General features: G+C 41.7%; 1 protein-coding gene and 1 non-coding gene across 2 annotated transcripts in view; one reads left to right on the forward strand and one right to left on the reverse strand.

Moving 5' to 3' along the window:
* The window catches only part of LOC145413006 (uncharacterized), a 479,615-nt gene extending 464,433 nt beyond the window's left edge, over positions 1–15,182 (forward strand). The window contains exons 12-13 of the mRNA XM_080282827.1: positions 10,148–10,324; positions 14,940–15,182. Of these exons, the coding sequence (XP_080138953.1) occupies positions 10,148–10,324; positions 14,940–14,953 (191 nt within the window). The 3' untranslated portion in view covers positions 14,954–15,182. The remainder of the gene's footprint in view (positions 1–10,147; positions 10,325–14,939) is intronic.
* On the reverse strand, positions 5,949–6,067 carry LOC145413020 (5S ribosomal RNA). The gene has a single exon (XR_013899651.1). It is a non-coding gene; the product is annotated as a 5S ribosomal RNA (ribosomal RNA).
* Positions 15,183–21,905: the final 6,723 nt, after the last annotated feature.

Consider the following 21,905-nt stretch of genomic DNA (forward strand, 5'->3'; position numbering starts at 1 on the left):
CAGTGTCTCTAACCAGCATGGTCGGAAAATTGTGTGAGAGAATCCTGAAAGACAGATGGATAAAATATCTGGAAGAGATGAATATTTTGGCTCAATGTCAGTTTGGATTCAGAAGTGGAAGGTCATGTGTTTCTAACTTGTTGAGCTTTTACTCAAAGCAATTGACATGCCACAGGAGAGAGATGGTTGGGTGGATTGTGTGTACTTAGATTTGGAGAAGGCCTTTGACAAGGTACCTCATAAGAGACTAATGTGGAAACTACAATATATAGGAGGACTGAAGGGGAAACTTCTGGAATGGATGAGAGACTTTTTGAGAGACAGACAAATGAGGACAGTAATAAAGGATAGGATGTCTGGATGGAGGGAAGTAACAAGTGGAGTCCCTCAAGGCTCGGTGTTGGCGCCAGTAATGTTCCTGATTTATGTAAATGATATGGTAGATGGAGTGAACAGTTATGCAAGTCTGTTTGCTGATGATGTAAAGATCTTGAGGAAGGTAGAGGTTGAGGAGGATTGTAAAATGCTGCAGGAGGATCTGGATAGGATACACGATTGGAGCCAGACGTGGGAAATGATATTCAATGCAAAGAAATGTAAAATATTGGAAATGGGTAAAAGTAGCAAGAGGCCATCATTGAATTATTTGATGGGTAATGAACCAATCACAAAAGCGAGAGAAGAGAAAGGTTTGGGAGTGCTGGTCCAGGACAGTTTGTCACCTTAAAAACATATTAACAAGCCAGTTAGAGAGACATATAAACTCCTGACTGATATAAGAGTAGCTTTTCATTATATGGATGAGAAGATGATGAAAAAATTGATAGTGGCCATGATTCGCCCCAGGTTAGAATATGCAGCAGTAATGTGGTCCCCACACAAAAAGAAAGATATAAACAAGATTGAGAGAATACAAAGAACAGCAGCCAAAATGGTCCCCAGTCTGGCAGATCTGTCGTACAGAGAGAGGCTGGAAAAGATGGATTTGCCTTCCTTAGAAGAAAGGAGAAAAAGAGGCGACATGATTGCAGTGTTCAGGACCATGATGAGAGTAGATAAAATTGACAAAGAAGATCTGTTTTTATGGCATAAGAGAGTAACAAGAGGACATGGAATGAAACTGAAGAAACCAAGCTGCTTGAAGGATATCAAAAAATATAGTCTTCCTTATAGATATATAGACCTGTGGAATAGCCTGGACAAAGAGATTGTCCAGTCTAAAAACTTAAACGAGTTTAAAGCTAAATTTGACTTATTGAGAAACAGCGACGGAAACCCACGAGCATAGTACATTCCGTGTATATCACAATTAGGTATATTAGGTAAATACTTAAATATTTGGAACGACTTAGACAAAAAGGTGGTGCATGAGAAAAACATTCATGTGTGTAAAGGTAGACTTGATAAATGTGAATATGGAGACAGGACAACACGAGCATTGCTCAGTTCCTGTATACGACAAATAGGTAAATACAAATAGGTAAATACACACACACACACAACACACACACCGCTCGCTGGCGCAGTGGTAACGTTCTCACTTGCCATTTGGTAGATGGGAGTTCGTGCCTCGCTCAGGTTGCGAAAAGTTTCACTGATGAAGTGGGTGGTTACTGTCCCCCTAGAGCAAGGGGATGGGTGTGTGTGTGTGAAGGTCACAGCCTTGCCCTTAGATCAGACTATATGAGCTCTCAGCTCCATTCTGGGAGGGTAAAAGCTGACGATCACGACCATCAAGTGATCCTGACCGACCCGGTGAATTACACACACACACACACACACACACACACACACACACACACACACCTTTTGTGAAAACATAGCATAAGTCATGTTCAAAAACACATACGGGAAACCTTCACTGTGGAAGTTGCAATTGCGAATTACCTGTCATTTCTGCGAATTACTGATCTTACAAACTGTTACTCCCTCTTCTGTCTTTCATTCCTTCATTCTTTCCCCATCATTCTGCTGGTGGGTGACTCTACACTGAGTGACAAGCCAAATGGTTTCCTGTACACCAGGAAACCATATACAATACTGGGTGATAACCATATAACCAAATTTTGGCACTTGGTGATTTAGTGGGTAATTATTGTGCTCCAATCGGATTGAGCCGGTGAAGGTTTATATCCAAGGGATGGTTGGGATTTATTGCTCACGTAATGCCACTCAGGGATGAGTGAGGTTGGTCACTCTCATCTTAAATGTCAGGACCAACTGCGTAGCCCCGGGCTCCTACGCTCCTCATGGGGCAATGTAGGATTGGATGATGATTATGATGATGATGCATAATGTTGTCATGTATTATGAATTCGCTATTTAGTAATGCACGATGTAGGAGATTCCACTGTACATACATGTACTGTATATATATATATATATATATATATATATATATATTCATACACACTGTACCCTCGCATCCAACACGGTAATATTGTCATGCACAATTCCAGTGTTGGACCAAAAACGTGTAGGACAAACAACAGAGCTTATAGGGAAAAATGAATTATGTCAGCAACCCTAGGAAAAGTCACCTTAAATACCTACCATATACCTTTACATATATTGGTACTATTGTCTATCTATCTATTGCCAGACGCCTCAATCCCGTTTGGGGTGGCCACAAACAAATCGCCTCCAAGTCGCCCTGTCCCCCGCCATTTCACTGCCCTGCTCCCAACTCAAACCCCCCTCTCTCATATACCTCTCCACCCCATCCCTCCATCTCATCCTCGGTCTCCCCCTCCCTCTTCCACCCTCCACCTCACTCACATACACTCTCTTTGTCAGTCTTTCACCCTCCATCCTCTCCACATGGCCAAACCACCTCAGTGTGTTCCTCACAACGCTTCCTATCACATCCACATCCACACCACAACGTTCCTTTATATCCTCATTCGTCAGCCTGTCTCTCCACGTGACTCCACAGGCTCCTCTTAAATAACTCATTTCCACTGCTCTCACTCTTGACTTGTGTCCTTCCAACAATGTCCAAGCTTCACTTCCGTACGTTAGAGTTGGTATCACAATACTGTCATGTAGTAACTTTTTTACTTCCATGCTCACTTCCCTGTTTCCTATCACTGCTTTCAAGGAACCAGCAACCTTTCTTCCCTGCTGTACCCTTTCAAGCACTTCACCCTCCAAACCTCCATCCTTACTCATCACACTACCCAAATACTTAAACGTACTCACATTTTCCAATTCCTCACCATCCAACCTCGCTGTACATTCACTGACTTCACCTCTCTCAAAGACCATCACTTTACTCTTCCCTACATTCACCTTTAGGTTCCGTTTCTTACACACTCTCTCAAACTCATCCACCAAGCCTTGCAGCTCCCCTTCGTCTTCACTCAACAACACAGTATCATCTGCAAACAACAGTACAGGGAGTTTCCAAACATTATCCTCTCTCACCAGGGCCACTCCAACATCCACTACCCTACCTTGTACCTCTTTTATTACCCCATCCATGTACAGATTGAACAACCATGGAGACATGACACATCCCTGTTTCAAACCAACTTTCAAAGAGAAAAATTCACTTAGTTCACCATCCACACGCACTGCAGCCTTCGCACCATCGTACATACTCTTCACAGCATTCAACAACTTCCCATCTACTCCATATATTCTTAACACTTTCCACAATCCTTGTCTATCCACCCTGTCATATGCTTTCTCCAAATCCATGAAAGCCGCATACAACTTCTTTCCCTTCTCTAGAAACTTTTCCACTAAAGATCTAAGAATGAATATCTGATCTACACAACCTCTTCCCTTCCTAAAGCCTCCCTGTTCTTCTCCAACTAATTTCTCTGTTCTTTCTCTTACTCTGTCTATAAGTATCCTACCATACACTTTTCCTATTATACTAAGAAGACAAATGCCCCTATGATTACCACACACTTCTTTTTCCCCTTTTCCTTTGTACAAGGGAACAATTATACCTGACTTCCAATCCTCCGGGACTCTACCTTCCTCCCAGGCCAATCTGCACATCTTCCACATCCATTCTACTACTATCTCTCCCCCATGCTTCAGCATTTCACCACACACTCCATCAATTCCTGGGGCTTTCCCGATTTAACTTTCTTCATTGCTTCCACAACTTCTATCCTACTAATTTCTTCCTGTCTTCTCACCTCCCTCCTTCTCCCAGCCATTCCCCAGCCACTTATACTCGCATTACTTCCATCCTCTACGTTCAACAATTCCTTAAAGTGTTCTCTCTATCTGCTCACTTTTTCTCCCTTCTCCACTAGTAATCTACCATTTTTATCTTTCACTCCCCTGCTAACTTCATTTCCACCCTGTCTTACTCTTTTCACTTCTCTCCAGAACATTTTCTTACAGTCCCTCCACTTTACACTCAAATTCCTTCCAAATTCCTCATCCACTCTCTTCTTACTCTCTCTTACTAATATCTTCACCTCTCTCTTCCTTTCCACATATAACTCTCTTCCGCCTCTCAACTTCTTCCACGCCCCTATTTGTAATTATAATAAATGGTGCTGTACTATGAATGATAACTAACCTTTTAGGACAGTGTTGGTGGGCTTGCTGGGAATGGAAGGTGGTATCCGAGGCTGTAGGTAGTCCTACTGGGTCCCCAGAAGATGGCTGCTGGCATCACTAGCGGGTAATGGCTACTGCTCCTCCTCAACCTCCCTCATAAATCCTGCAAAATCACACTCAGAATCACTATCCTCATCCACATCCATGGAAGGTCCTGCTTCTGCCTGTCCTAGCGCTCCGTAACCCTTCACTGCTGCCAGGATTCTTGTCTTGGTTTTTTATTATGGTCCTCACGCTGGCTTCATTCACGTCGTAGGTCTTGGTGATGTCCACTTTCCTCTCCCTTTTCTTCTTCCTTTCGATGATTTCTAGCTTGGTGGCCTGAGGGAGGTGCCGCCGCTTCTTGGGGTTCTCAGAAGGCTTCCTAGGCATCGTGAGCAGGATGAAATGCAGTAGCAAGGGCAGAAAATGCAGCGAGAAAAAGCACCTTCCAATGCGAGTTATGCGACTGAGTGGCACTGTGGCGGGAGAAATTTAAACAAAACATCACGTGAGAGCAGAAGCATTTTTGATTGGGTGACATCACGATTACGTCACGATAGCGGGTGGGGGAGGCAACTTGATCAGAAGATTTCATTGGCTGTCAGCATTACAGGAACGTCCAGTATGACCGTGTTGGACTGGGGGTGATCGTGCTAGAGGCAAACTCTGCGGATTTCGCCCACTTCTCGGAGCTCCATGTGTGTTATCCTAATGCACCCATGTTACAGTAATTAAATTGTATTAAATCGTACTAATTTTTTGCTCTCCGTGCTGGACGTGAATCGTGCTGGACAAACGCGTGTTGGACGCGAGGGTACTGTATATACTGTATATATATATATATATACACACTCAACCCTCAGATATCACTCCCAATTGGTCCCACTGTGGCTGTGCTATAGCCGAAACCGTGATAGCCGAATTGAAGAACTTATGGTAATAATTTTAATTGGTGCCATGACCTCAATATTTACCTCTAAGATACATTTTTTGTACCACATATTAATATATAATAGTCTAAAAATGAGCATGTTTTATGATGTGATCATGATTCTTATAAATACCCCTCACAATTGATTCATTGATGTTATGTTTCTTCCCTACACTTCGCTTGGTCTCACCATTCTCTATAAGTTTCACATTTCCAGTTTATCTGCATAACATAGGTTCTTCCTCTTCTTTATTTCCCTGCCAGGTGCCGCAGCATTATGTTGGGTGATGGTAGGGGGACAGGGAGGGGGTACGGTTGGCCATGGTTTTCATTCATTCATTCGTTGCCAGACGCCATGTATCCCACACGGGGTGGCCAAGGGCTTAGAATTAATTGTTTTACAGGGAGGGGCACTAATCCTCCACCAACCCCACTTGACACGTAGGGATGCCAACAGCATCTGGTGTTCCCAGGCGGTCACCCATCCAAGTACTAACCAGACCCAACGTTGCTTAACTTCGCTGATCGGACGGGAAGTGGTGTACTCAACGTGGTATGGCCGTTGGCCTGGTCATATCATAAAAAAGGTTATTGTTCTCGCCATCACTGTTCACGATCTGAGGGTGCGCACTTGAATGGTTTGACGGGCAGGAGACTCGGTCAGGCGGCCAATCAGTGCTCGGTTGGCACTGATGTCACACGACCAATCACGGAGTGAAGCTTTTGTTGGCTGGGTGGAGCACTGGAGCCTGGCCTTTTTTAAATTTTCGAACATTTGTGGTGTGTGATAGCAGGCATTTAGTGCGTGATAAAGGTATTTGGGTAGTTTTTTATATAGGCGTGATAGCAAGATACGCTATAGCAGAACCCGTGATAGCCGAGGGTTGAGTATATATATATATATATATATATATATATATATATATATTTATATATATATATATATTTATATATATTTATATATATATATATATATATTTATCTATCTATCTATCTATCTATCTATCTATTGCCAGACACCATAATCCCGTAAGGGGTAGCCATTTGACTTTGAGTTATTTGTTTTACAGGGAGGGGCACTAACCCTCCACCAACCCACTTGTTGACACGTAGGGAGCACGTATGGTTTGGTTATATGGTTACCACCCAGCGTTGTAAATGGTTTCTTGGCTCACAGGAAACCATTTGTCTTGTCACTCAATGTAAAGCCACCTGTAAAAGAAAGAAAAGCAATAAGAAGTGACAGGAATATATATATATATATATATACAGGACATCCTTGAAAAATGCGCATTTGAATTGTGCAATTCTTCAATTATGCGGGCACCATCCCAAGAAATACGATTAAGTAATTTTCGTATTGTTTGCATATTTTTAAATTGTGCGGGCACATCTGGGAAGTCTGAACCATTCTACTATACAGGTATTCCGTACTTCTTTACCAGGTGAATGGATCGTATTAAAGATTACCAGACAGTTCGGTATTTCATTTTGTTTTCCATCCATCCATCCATTGCCAGACACCATTATCCCATAAGGGGTGGCCATTTGACTCTGAGTTATTTGTTTTGATTATTCATAATTTTACTAATTTATCATAATTTCATAAAAGAAGGTCACGTTATAACTAATGTAACAGTAATTTTCTAAAAGCGGGAAATTTAAGATAATATGCACAAAAGGCCAAAATGAGCTGAAACGGTTCATGGTGTCATCTGCTTTGGCGCCTCGTGGTCATTTGTAAACAAACCACCACGGAGTACCTGCTCCCTTTTCCTCAGTTTCTGCAACCACCTCATGTACTTTAGCAACTCCAGACCATTTCACCAAAACAGTGCTTATTCATATGGAACACTACCTAGCTGATTGCATCAACAGAATTGAGAATGAAGGAGTGATGTTGGATGGGTATAAAAGGATGAGTAAAATGTGGCGAAAATGTGCTGACTGGGAAGGTTGTCTATCATATTCTATTCATTGCATTGTTTGAATTATGCGAATTTTCATAAATGCGGTGTGCGTTGTCGACCATATTTGCGCATAATTGAAGGTCCGAGTATATATATATATTAATTATAAATACCAGCAAATGTATGTATATATACAGTCACCTCTCACATAATGCGCGAATATTGTTCTTGGCAGGTCTCGCTTTATGAAAATTCTGCCTTATACAGCCATATGTTTACATGTTAAAGGGTTTCATGGTACCCAAACCAGCCCCAACTTCATGTTTTGTGACAATTTTCTGGGATTTTTCCAAGGACATTTACCTACCTAAAAATGACTTCAGTACCCACAAACATTGGTGGATTCCTCAACTTGACGAGTTTGTGTATGTTTGTAGAGTCAATTGGAACATCTTCCCTCTCCCGTCAGTTGCAGTACATGACCAGGTACTTTTCCATCATAACAAGTGCTGGGTCAGACTAATGGTTGACTCGTTGACTTGGCACTTTTTGGCGATGGCACAATTACATTCTCCTCTCTCCTTCTGCTTGATCATATCAAGCTTCTGCTCCTGGGTCAAACTCTTCCGCTGTCTTGCTGAGTCACGGTAGTGCGGCATGGTTAGGCTGGGTCAGGTGGCAAAAAAAAAGAGCAAAGTTAACACACACCACGTGTGGAGGCAGAGAGCGGGCAGAGGGTTGACTGGAGTGGCACAGGACTCAGGGTTGCCAACTCACATTTTCAAATGTCGCTAGTCTCATGCCTAAAAGTTGCTAAAATGTCACTAACCATTCTATCAAAAGTTGCTAATATTATTCCTCCCCCCCTCCCACATTTTTGTAATCGAGTTATATCAGTTTTTTCAGTACAATATTGATGTAATAGATCAATATTAATCAATAGGTCAAACATGGCATGAGTATCCTCCACTTTTTTTTTGCCTCAAGTTTCTTAAATGGGAGAACTGTGTGTCGCACTCTACTAAAAGGCTCTGCAGCTTTCTTTTGTTTGTTTGTGTTTTTGTGTTTCTCAAGGTCACACAGTTTTGCAAAGTACATTTGCAGATTTTACAAAATCCATTTCTGTCATCTCCAGGGACCTTGAGAAGCCAGTTTTTGTACTTTTTGTCTTTTAGCCACGCCTTTCTAAATTTCTGCGAATATTGTGGCTTGCCCATTTTTAAGTAAATCCAAGCTATTTTTCTGGGCTCGAAGTAGACTTGTGACTGAGTGCGTCGTGTGCACTGTGTATGTCTAATACATACTGAAGTTTCGTAAAGACATGTCCTGTATGGACGCGGGTGCCACTCCTTAAATAAAGTTGAACAGCTTATTTCTATTATATTATGCTCATCACAGATCATTAACAGAAAATTGGTTGGCATTTTTTTTCTAAGTCGTACCAGATGTACTTAGCACTGCCATAAGTGCCAAATCTCATACAGACATTTTAGTACCTAGCAAAATCGACAGAACCTGTGGCTTGGTCTGGGCAGACCGGCAAGAGGCTGGGAGGATCAGGGGATACGTCATGAGCAGATGCAATGTGCACTATGACTAAATCTGTCTGCGTTTTGTCTGTTTTTTACCGTGTTTTGACCAGTTGTCTCCTGTAATGACTAAATATTCCATAATTTTTGGCCTCAGGCCATGTTTTCACTATCATAGCAGTGTAGTATGTTCTTTTAAGAAATGGGCAATTTCTCCATCTGTGTAATATTTGTCAAAATTGCATTTTGACCATATCTTGGACTAAAAAGAAAAAAGGTCTGTGCTCTGCTTCCGCGCTCTCTGATCGCGCGTTTTGTGAGCGGTGACTGTATATACGTACATATATATATATATATATATACATTACAATCCCTGCTATCCAGTATCCAGACAAACGGAATACTCAGAAAAACGGGAATATTCAAGGGCTGGTAAAAATGTCAGTAAGTTATAACTGTGCGCCAATTTGAATGGACCGCCAAACCGCCGTTTTATCGTGTCACGCGAGGCTGGGTGAGGTCGGACTAAGCGAGGTGAAGGCATTTCTGGCTAATGTAAATCCCTAGTAAATCCTCTTAACCAGCCCTCCTCTTCCGTCTTTCCCCTACTTGAATTCAGTCATCCTCCACACCCTCCACAATTTCCACAAATCACTAGTCTGCTTTTTACCACCTGACAGTAAACAAGCTCTCTTGCTGTTGTGTTGCTGTGATGGATGGTAATTTCAACACTCCAAAATGCCTAAAGAGCAAACTAAACGTAACCGTGTCATGCTTACCTTGAGACAGAAGATGGACATATGCATTAGACTTGAAAAAGGTGAACATTATAAAACACTGATGACTGAATATAATGTAGGAAATTCAACGATTTATGATATCAAGGCCCAAGCATCCAAGCTCAATGAATTTTTCATGAATTATAAATCAACCTAAACATATAATTTTAGTTTAAAATATCATCAAAATCAGTAAAAAGAAAATAAAAACCTATTGTTAAACCAGGGTTTGGCCATCTGTAGGCGAGGTATGGCGGTATTTCTACCCCCATTAAGCCATGGTATCGCAACTAGGGGTATCATATATCGAGGTATACCCATATATATATATATGTATATATATATATATATATATATACCAGTATATATATTTATATACAGTATATATATTTATAAAAGACAGGATAGTATTGTTTGGTTACATTTCAGATGCAAGGACTGGAGTAGGTGCAGCACAGTGCCAGGGAACAGGGGAGCAAAGTCTCCACCTAGGATTGCAGGAGGGGAGGATAAGAATACCTGCCAAAGATGGGGGCAACAGAGGAGACAGTGCAGGTGTAAGAGAATTTTACGAAAGAGAATACCCTCTCCACAGTCAGCATGACGGTAAAGACATATTTATGTACTGAATTTCATGACACATATTGCTTGACAGTACTATATCATCCCCTTTAGATTCACAAAGAAAGAACTTTACTCCTGTTGTCACTCCATCTTTTGTTTCCTTTTCTCATCTTCTATAAAAGTGGGTAAACTGAGAAAGGAACCAGTAGGAGGTAAATGTCATGAATGTAGTAGAGTTTTAGTCACAGATTTGGGAAAGAAATCATATGGAAATTTGCAAAGTGCCTATAGAGAGAGTTTGGTTAGGAATACTGTATAAGGTCTCTTCAGAAAGTATCCAACCTTAGGCTCTAAAAAAGCTAGGACACTAATCCCCCCTAAAGTAGGCCCCTTTTGGCTCAACACACGTAACCGAGTGTTCTTTCCATGGCCAGAAATATTCTTCAAAGTCGGTAATTGGTATCTCCTGCAGATGCTTTGTCTCATTCGTCATGATCTCTTGTCTTAGATGAACGTTGCTCAAGACATGTTGGAGTGTGCAAATCGCGATCCAGACTCTAAAGACTCTTATCACGGGAGATGAGACTTGGGTATACGGATATGACCCAGAAACCAAAGCACAGTCGTCTTAGTGAAAGCTTCAGCCAGAAAATGCACAGTAGGTCCACAGCAAGGTGAAATCCACTCTCATGTTGACAGTTTTATTTTCAACTATCTTGGTGGTGTGCATCACAGATATGAACAGAAGGCCAGACCGTCACAAAATCTTTCTACCCTGATATTATCCTTTGTCTTCCTGATGCAGTTCAGCAAAAGAGACCAGACCTTTGGTATGTGGCAAGTTGGAAGCTGCACCATGACAACACCTCAACCCATTCTTCTCAATTGATTCAGGAATAATTGGCCAAGCACAGCATCCCACCAGTCTGTCAGGCTCCATATCACCAGACATGGCGCCATGCGACTTTTGGTTATTCAGCAAGCTCAAAACTCCGTTGCAGGGTTCCCTATTTGAGATGTGAGAAGAGATCATGACGAATGTGACGAATCACTTGCCAGAGATACTGAAGACCGACTTTAAAAAATGTTTCAGGCAGTGGAATGAGTGCTTGGCTATGTGTGTCAAATCAGAAGGGGTCTACTTTGAGGGGGATTAGTGTCATAGCTCAACAGGTTAGCTAATTATTTTTTTAGGGCCTAAGGTCAGATACTTTTTGAACAAACCTTGTAGAAGTGTGAAGATAGATGGATGCTTGAGTGAATGGCTCAATATCAGTGTTGAAATTTGACAGAGGTGTGATGTCTCCATGCTCACAGCCCTCAGAGAAAATCTTATTCCGAAGATATGGTTCTAATTGGCCTGTTATCTGTGTTCAGGACATAATCCTAGCCACCTTCAAGTTGCTTTGCATTGAGTGACAAGCCAAATGGTTGCATGTAATCCAGAAAACCATTTAATATGTTGAATGCTAATCATATAGCCAACAAGTAGATGCCTGGTCTAGTGTGAGTTATGGTGTTATAACAGGGTGTGGACTGTACAGGTCTAGTAGCCAGACCCTGCACCCCTGTGCCCCTAGTGGGGCATTGAGACATTGGATGAGGGATAGATTTGAGTATACACCGTTCTCTTATTCAAGGTAGTGCTACCTTTTGGTGACATTGTACAAGGTGACAAGCAGGATGATTTGTGTGTAGTTCAGGCAACCACTGACTGTGCTGTGAGAGAGCAAGGTGGTTGGGAGTGTTGACACGAGGGAGATGAAAGGAGGGTACATGTGTGTGGAGGTTTATCTGCTCATATACTTGTGGTATGGAAGGTGAATCTAAGGAGATGCTGGCAGATAAGGGGCAAGAGTAGTACTCAGAGTGAAAAACTGAAAGTTATGAAGCTGAAAAGCAGAGCAATGGCACTTGGATATAAGCCTAATTTCTTCTCTTCAAATACCTATTTTTAACACTTTCTTGTTCCATTCCCTCTCAAACTTACCACCCAATCCCTTTCTTGTCTAGCTGTCAGAGCCCTCTATGCAGATTCTTAAGAGCTTTTCAGACTCAGAGTATCTTATGTATTTTTTTTTTATTAAAATAAAGCATAACTTGCATGATGGACTCAACCACATACAGGGGAGCAACTTCTCTGTTCAGTTTGTTATCTGTGAGGTCACAGTGTTATGACCTTATCCCAAGGCATGTTTGGTCTTCCTCTGACAACTCTGTTCTCAACATTCCTACCTCTCACCCTCTGCACCCAGTTGTCATCCTCCAACCTGCCCACAAGCTCAGATTCTCAACATTGATACCTCTCACCCTCTTCTCCCAGTTGTCATCCTCCATCCTCCCCATATGCTCAGGCCACCTCAGTTTACCTTATCTCATCACATCACAAATACATTCAGTTTCCAAGCTTCCTCTCAACTCTATATTTGCAGTCTAAACCCCTCCTAGGCCTATTATTCAAGGATCCACTGCATGTTCATCTGATCATTCTCATCTCTGTACTGTATGTTAAAACCTGCCCATGTCCTCCTCCTTTACTGCTCAGATCTCACATCTGTGCAGCATAACACTCCTAACATATGGTGTATACAAGGACCCCTTAGCATAGGATGAGAGTCCTCTCATTGTCAGGAGAGACAGCAACTTCCTAAACTTCTTCCAGTTGCTTCTTACCCTTGCTATGGAGCTAGTTCCAGCCCCACCTCCAGCACATACAATGTCCCCCAAATAACAAAACTCCTCCACACACTTAAGAGACTCTCCAACAAGATTATTCCTTTCCCACCTCTCCCCTTCTGTATGCTCTCATTTATATACCATAATTGTCACACTCCAAATCAGCATTATTTTCCAGCTAACCTCTAATACCACTACGTCTCTTGTGCACCCACCTGTCACAAGTACTGTACAGAAATGGCGAACATGATTGGCTTTGTTGATGCACAGAGAAAGAATGTGGTGCCTGAGTATGTGACATTGACAAAAATGAAGAATGCAGTAAAAAGGTTGAAGAATGGGAAGACAGCAGATGTTGATGAGGCACATACAGAGATGATTGAATATAGTGGAGGAAGTGGAATGAAATGTTTGTTGGAAGTATAGTATATATACTAATAAACTTTGATGAGTGGAGTTGTACCAATGGAATGGAAGAAGGCTGTGATTGTGTCATTGTGCAATGCAGAGATGATCCAAGTGAGTGAAAATTCATCATGGGAAAAGTCTGCTGATTTTTTTTTTTAGGAAAGGTGTGTGTTACATTAGATTGGATTAAAGACCACATACCTTGCTAGCATATGTAGATCTTTTCACATGATGTTAGCTCTCCATTTGTCTCAGTCTTGAACCATATTCCTTCTCAAACCTCTCTCCTGAATGTTCATGTGCAGGACCTTACCCACCAAACAAACAAGTTAATACAGTATGAACTATTGAAAGGTGTTTTGTATAGAAAGTTAATTATACTATAGAGATAGTATAGAGAAAATAAGGAAGATGTCAGAGTGTGAGTGATGAACAGGATAGTTGTAGGAGTAGTAAGGAACATGTAGATCAGGTGTTTGCGGTTACAGCCTTTTTCCACTTTACTGGTACAACACCCGTCTAAGCTGTCTGACATTTTTTGAGCATTTTTACTCTACCATATATAATCATCTTGTACTTCATCAACACCTGCTCTCCTCCCGTTTTTTTTTTTTTTTTTTTACCGCCTCATAGCATTCCTCAGTTCTGTTGATATTACTTTCTGTTAAACCACATTCTGATTCAGTTCACCACTGATGCCATGTATGTTTCCTACTGCTCTGCTCCCATCAGTTCTATGTACTTTATCAGATTTTCAGATTATTCATTCCATCTGTTCCATACTATGCTCCCAGTTGTTAGAATTCTTCCACTCTTATTGTTCACTCCCAGTTGTTATAATTCTTCCACTCTTATTGTTTGTTCCCAGTTGTTAGAATTCTTCCACTCTTATTGTTCACACATTCACACTTTCTACACTCAGTACCTCATTCTTTGATAGTTTTCCCTTTTCAGAGTAATAGTAAAACAGTAAAATGGTAAGTGGAGGTGCCCACCATCCCTTGATGTAGTGTAGCCTTCAGGTGACCGACCACACTGGGTGACAAACCAATTGGCTTCATGTAAACTGGGAAACCATTTACCAAGCTGGGTAGTAACATTGTAACCAAATGATGCCTGGTGGTTTAGTGGGTTAAGATGCTCCACCTGGATGGAGCCTGTAAGTGTTTACATTAGAGGGGTGGTTGGAGTTTGCTGCTTACATAATCTCACTTGGGAACCAGTGAGGCTGGACACCCTTATGTTGAATGTTGAGACTGAGAAGCCTAGCCCTAGGCTTCATAGCTCTTGTTGGGGCAAAAAGAAGGATTTCATGGATGATGGATGGTAAAACAGTACAGCACTTTACTTCCAGATAATTGTATTTATGTTTTAGTGTACTGAATATATTTTTACAAATTATTGGTTTTTTTATGACATTGTTTATTGACTGAAAACTTTTTGCTAAGGCCTCATCTTTTGGAATGAGATTTTGAATTAGAGATATGTTGCATTGAGAAAGATAAAGTGTACAATACAGTACATGTTTTTACTAGAGTGGTCTGGCATTAACTGCAGTCCTTTGTCATTTCAGGTAAATTATTATGATAAATGCAGAGACAGTGGACCATCCTCATGGAGACTGCAGTTAAACTCATCATCAAGCCTTGAGTGATACTGCCAGGGACTTGTGGCTCACTCCCCTTCTCCCTCATAAGCTAAGATTATGTTTGTGTTGTGTCCAAGAGGAACCTTTCATAACATTCTTTTAGGGTGAGAGTGTCAGTAGTGTATGATGCCTTTTAAGAGGAATGTGTTGTGAGTTTCTGAAGGGAGAGAGAAAAAAAGTATTTTGACAGTTTAAGCTGGTGAATTACTGCCTGATACTGACTATATTGGGTGTTGAAATAATTTTTTTTCTCCACAGACATCATTGTTACAATTTTGATTGTTAATGTAGCTTACATGTCTGAACAACATGAATGAGGTTAGAGTAACTGATCTCAGTTCAAAATTGTCGTTAAAGCTCATTTCATATGTAGCTTTTCATTCATAAAATTCCTTTAAGCCAGCATGCTTTATCATTACAAATTCTTTTTAAAAACAGAATATACATTATAATTCTGTAATGTCTTGAAGACAGAGAGTGAACTGTTTGTGATGTACAGACTTGCAATTCCTTACACATCATTGGATCTATTGCACTCAGTAATTTATTTAAATCTCACAATAATTTTAGTATATATATTATATCAGTATAATACAAAAATGTATGAAAACTATTTTTATTACTGCAGTGTAGACCTGCCAAAAATTATTCTGAATGCAGATAAAAAAAGAAATATATACTTATTGTACACAGTACATAAAGGAATTGTATTTTCAGTTCTATTTTCATATAATAACTAGAAACCCAGTTAGGTTACTCTCTGGGACTAAAGCATACTGAAATAACTGGTGCAACCATGAACTAACATGATATTTAAAAGAAATTGCAGCCTGGTGGGGTGTTAGGCCCAGTGGCAGTTTAGGAGGGCTATGGATGCTTTGCATTCCAAACAGAATAGATCCAGTTCGAAGACATCTGCTTATTACCAGTGATTGCTTAATGAAACAAATGTCATGAACTGTTCACTGCCTTGCATTTCTTTTTACATTATGAAAGCTGAAATATGCATGGTCTGAATGTTTAAACACACAAATCTGTTGCTATTGTGATATTCATATGGCTTGCTGACATATCTTTGGAAAAGTTTCATGACCCCTGCTGTGCATTACTTTGGGGTTAGAAAGAATTATATTATTAGGAGTGTCTTGCAACAGGTTTACTGAGCTTCAGCACTTGTTATACAGTTAAATTAAATTGTTAAAATATATATAAAGATATATCAAGAAAATTGTTAGAGTATGATAGAGAATTTATGAAATATATAAATAGTACAGTGGACTCTCACTTAACTGACTTACATATCCATACTACACTATATTTTGGTGAACATCCACCTTACTACAATACCTAGCCACCTTAAGCACTATTTATTTGCACATTAGAACTTTATCATACAACATATGCGTCCCTTATACACTGTTAAGTCTGCAATAATACAACAAGGCAACTGAGATTTTTGTGCTGCTGTTAGCTGTTACAAAGGTAATTGAACAGTTTTTCTTTATGTTTTTGAAATTTTGAAAATACAGTTATGGCAAAATCCCGTCACTGGCAGTATGGACTAAATTTACAGTTGGTATTATTACATCTATCAGATCTTTCACCTTTAGCCAGCAATGATACTTTGATAAAAAGGCCATTCCAGTGCTTTTGTATCCCAGGTATATGCTCATAATCATGCCTTGCTTCATCCTTAAGTGGATGGCTGTGACAGAACTGACTACAGACTACTTTGTAGCTCATCTTTTTTCATATGTCTCTCTGTTTACATATACAATAATCCCTCGATTGTCTGACATAATAGACCCAAAGGCATGTCAGGATAGTGGCTTTGTCTGGATAGTGAGCTCCTCCCCTGTCCTCTCTTTGTTCTTACCCTAACTTTGAAAGCCATTGTAAAATGCCCCTACAACACATTGTACTACACTTATTCCTGATGTTTTACACTGTCTGGTCAAGCAGACCTATAAACCACAGCCAAGCAATAATTATGGTCAACCAGGCATGTCAACCCTTGGCAGGCAATCACCACAGCCCTAAAAAACATGAAAAAAACCAGCCCAGCGGGCAGAAATGTTCATGCAGCCACAATTTCCACCTGGATTCAAGCATTTTCATCCAGATAAAATAGAAAAATGTATGAATAATGGTTTTGAACAGCTAGATCACACCATCCAGATAATGGATTGTCCAGATTGTGGTCGTCTGGATAACTGAGGGATTACTGTAGTCTAAATTTCATATTTGATAATTGACATTTCAAGTACTGCCAGCTGCTGCCAGTTATATGAACTTACCTTGTATTCAAGCTCTGCTTTACATGTAATGGTGGCCGAGTGGTCAGCATCGCTGACTGCGAAGCTGTCGGCCTGTTAGTGCCAGGGTTCGTACTCTGGTGCTGGCAGCTGGGGATCACTTGACTCAGGTGTCCATCCACTCTTTGTAGGTTGGTAGGTAAAATGAGTACCTAGGGTAACACCTAGGGGAGATAACTGTGTTGACTTGGATGATGCAGTGACCTTGTATCCCAAGTCATAGGGTGATCAATTCACCACAGGCCCAGAGGTCTGAAAACAGTGATAAGAAACAGGGAAGTGAGCATGGAAGTGAAAAAGTTACTGCATGACAATATTGTGATACCAACACTAACATATGAAAGTGAAACTTGGAACATGTTGAAGGGACACAAGTCAAGAGTGAGAGCAATGGAAATGAGTTATATGAGAGGAGCATGTGGAATCACATGGAGAGACAGACTGACAAATGAGGAAGTGAAGGAGCATTGTGGTGTGGATGTGGATGTGATAGGATGCATTAGGAGAAGCACATCGTGGTGGTTTGGCCACGTGGAGGGGACAGAGAGCGAGAGACTGATGAGAAGAGTGTACATGAGTGAGGTGGAGGGGTGGAGAGGGAGGGGGAGGCCAAGAATGAGATGGAGGGATGAAGTGGAGAGGTATATATGAGAGAGGGGTGTGTGGGGAGGGAGCAGGGTAGTGAAATGGTGGAGTACAGGGCGACATGGAGGTGATTTGTTTGTGATTACCCCTTATGGGATTAAGGCATCTGGCAATAGATAACTAGATAGGCTTAAAGGCCTATGTTACAGAGATGTGCACCGCGGCTAAACGCCTCATGGCGTATGTTCCCACCTTTACCTTTACATGAGAGCTTGAGACATGTATTATAGACAGATATTATTGTAGAATACTGCTGAGTCAGCTCATCCATTCCCATGTGGAACATCATTTGCACAAAGTAATGTTGGGATATAATTCAAGATAGGTTCCAAAAATCTTCACAAAATATAATTTTGCTGTATTTTGCATTTTAATGAAGAAAGTAGGATTAGGTTCTATGTGAACCCAGAGAAAGTAAGACCAGGTTCTGTGTGTGATAATTAAAAGTTAATAAAGTCATGTCAATTTATTTCCAGGTAAAGAATGGCACTTTTATTAATCAAGGGATTAAATGAACAAAAATAACACTCAGAAATGGTTGCAAAAACAGCTGGCTGAGCAGGAACACATGAGTAAAGAGCTGATGCACCAGTCTTTGCTTACTAACACATTGATTAAACGGACATTATCTTGTGAGCTGAAGTCTGATGGGTGCCATCATAGAATGCCAGTTCGTTTTCGTTTTCGTTTTCGTTTTTAAAGGCTCCAACATGCTTGCATGTGTCGGCCTTGGTCACTAATGGCGGCTCTCCACGCTGCACGATCCATTGCAGCCTCCCTGTTCAGTCCCTTAACCCTAAGGTCACACTTAATGACCTTGTCCCATGTCTTTCTCGGTCTACCCCTCATAACCCCACCCCCAATATTAACACTTCTCACCTTCCTCACCCAATTATCATCCCCCATCCTCTCCACATGTCCAAACCACCTCAATCTACCTCTCCTCATCACAACACCAATACACTCCAGTCCCATCCTACCTCTCAACTCTTCCATTGTAAACCCAGCCCCTCCAGGCCTTGGACGCAGGGACGCACTGCACATCCACCTAATCATTGTCATTTCTGTACGTCTGAGCCGGCGAATGTCTTCCTCCTTCACTGCCCAGGTCTCACTGCCATACAGCATTACACTCCTAACACACGCTGCATACAAAGACCCCTTAGCACGTAGGGAGAGCCCCTCAATGTCAGGAGAGGCAAGAGCTCCCTGAACTTCTTCCAACCACTTCTCACCCTAGCCACAGAGCTAGCTCCAGCCCCACCTCCAGCACACAACATGTCTCCTAAATAACAAAACTCTTCCACACACTCAAGAGATTCACCAGCAAGTTCAATCCTTTCACGTCTGACGATCTCCACCTGCTCACCCCGGCACGCCGTACACATAAAATCAGCATTATCTCGCAGTCTACCTCTGATACCACTACATCTCTTATGCACCCATTTATCACACACACCGCACAAGATGGAATTACTTCCCACGCCCTTGTGGCAAACTGCACATGGCCACTCTCCCTCGTCTTTGACAGTACCGCCACCAACCCTAGATATCATCACTTTTGTTTTATCTGCATTTACCCTTAAACCCTTTTGCCCCATACCATCTCTCCACTTCCTAAACCTTTCCTCCGCCTCCCTTTCATTCTCTGCAATCAACACCAAATCATCAGCATACAACAACTCCCACGGGAGTCCGTTTCTAAAGTCACGTGAAAGGGCTTCAAGTACCATGATAAACAACATGGGACTCAAGACTGACCCCTGATGCACACCAACATTCACAGAAAACTCATCACTCAAATCTCCATTCACTCTCACCTGGGTGTGAGCACCCACATACATGGCCATAACCACCCTAACCAGCCACTCCTCCAAGCCAAGCTTTCTCATTGCCCACTTCACCACCTCTCTAGGGACTCTGTCAAAGGCCTTTTCCAAATCAACAAAAACAAAATAAAGATCCTGTCTCCTGCCAATATATTTTTCCTGAAGCTGTCGAACAATGAATATGGCATCAGTGGTCCCCCTACCTGGCATAAACCCAAACTGCATCTCATCAATATTCACTCTTTCTCTAATCATACCTTCTAAAACTCTCTCCATTACCTTCATTATCTGATCTAAATGCTTTATACCTCTATAATTCCCTCTTTCCAGGGCATCACCCTTCCCTTTATACACATTTACAGTTACACTCTTCAGCCAATCATCTGGGACAACACACTCATAAATAATCCTATTTATCAGGTCAGTGACTAAACTCACCCCTATATCGCCTGAGGCCTTCAACATTTCGGCAGTCAACCCTGACACACCTACTGCCTTCCCCACCCTCATCCTGCCTATTGCCTCACTCACAGTAGCAGTATCAATCAAAGGCCAAGGGCCAGACACTGGATCTGCTGGCTCCAAACCTTCCCTGTCCCAGTCAAACTCCTCATTCAACAACCGGTTATAATGCTCTCTCCATGCATCTTTAATATCCTCACTGTTCACCACTACCCTTCCTTCATCATTCTTCACACACTGCTCACCTATGATATCCCGATTATCCCTCTTCACCTGACCTGCCACCCTAAATATATTTTTCCTTTCCCCATGATTTAGGTTATCAAGTAATTGTCTCTGTGACTCAGACTTTGCCCTGTATACCTCTCTCCTAGCCCTACGCTTGGCAGCCAAATATTCCTCTTTGCTACCACCCTTCTTCCATTCCCGGAAAAGCCTTCTTTTCTCCTTAATTGCAGCTTCTACACCCTCATCCCACCACCAAGTTACTTTATGTCTTGGTGGTCCTCTTGTCCAGCCGCATGTTACATCAGTAACTCTCAAGAAATTGTTCTTGAGGGCTCTGTACTGTTCATTAACGCCTCTGTCTACAGCTCCCTGTTCATCCACCACTCTCCTCAACTCGCTATAGAAGGCATCCCTTACTACTTGGTTTTTCAGCTTCCATATTTTCCTCCTAGGTACATAAGTCCTCTTTTTCATCACTTGTTCTTTAAGCACCATATCACAAATCAATAGTTTGTGCTGCTGCACACACTCCTCACTTCCTATAACTTTAACATCCCTCACTAACCTCCTATCGGCCCTCCTAACCAGAAAATAATCTATCTGACTGCTATTTCCCCCAGACTCATACGTAATTAACCTACTGTCTCTTTTCCTAAAATATGTGTGCACACAATCATGTCCGTTGCCTCCCCAAACTCGAGTATCCTTTCCCCTTCTGCATTCCTTAGACCATATGCACATCCCCCATGCACTCCTTCATAACCTTGTGCTGCTTCACCTACATGACCATTTAAGTCCCCTCCCAAAATCACTATCTCATCATCCCGCATACCACCCACTACACGTATTAAATCATCCCAAAATCTATCTTTCTCTGATTCATCCAATCCTGCCTGTGGAGCATATGCCGATATAATCACAGCTATCTTTCTTCCCAACAGAATTTTCACAACCAATATCCTATCGCTTACTCTCAAAACATTCATAACACATTCCACCCATTTCTCCGCAACCATCACACCAACACCTCCATATCCGTCTGTCCTCCCCTGCCAAAACAACTTATAGCAACAGTCCTTCCCAACAATCTTTCTGGCTGATCCACCCCTGTACCGGACTTCCTGCAAACATGCCACGTCCACCCACCTCCTACTGAATGCCTCAACGACTTCCCCTGCTCTTCCCCTCAAACTTCCCACATTCCATGAACCCACCCTCATCCCCATGGGTGATTTACTGTCCTCAGGCTTGCTTTGAAACCTTTTTTGTTTTGTCATCTTCAGTATTAATAAATGGGGACAGACACAGCACAGGTCCCACTCACCGCACAATCCCAGGTCCAGGCAATGGATCTGGGACCCCTAGCCCACCAGCTTACCAGTGGCTGTGGTAGTGGCCTCGGGGCACCCTGC

The sequence above is a fragment of the Coenobita brevimanus genome, chromosome 94, assembly GCF_032717465.1.
Source record: "Coenobita brevimanus isolate Jiangsu-jjx chromosome 94, ASM3271746v2, whole genome shotgun sequence".
NCBI lineage: Eukaryota > Metazoa > Arthropoda > Malacostraca > Decapoda > Coenobitidae > Coenobita > Coenobita brevimanus.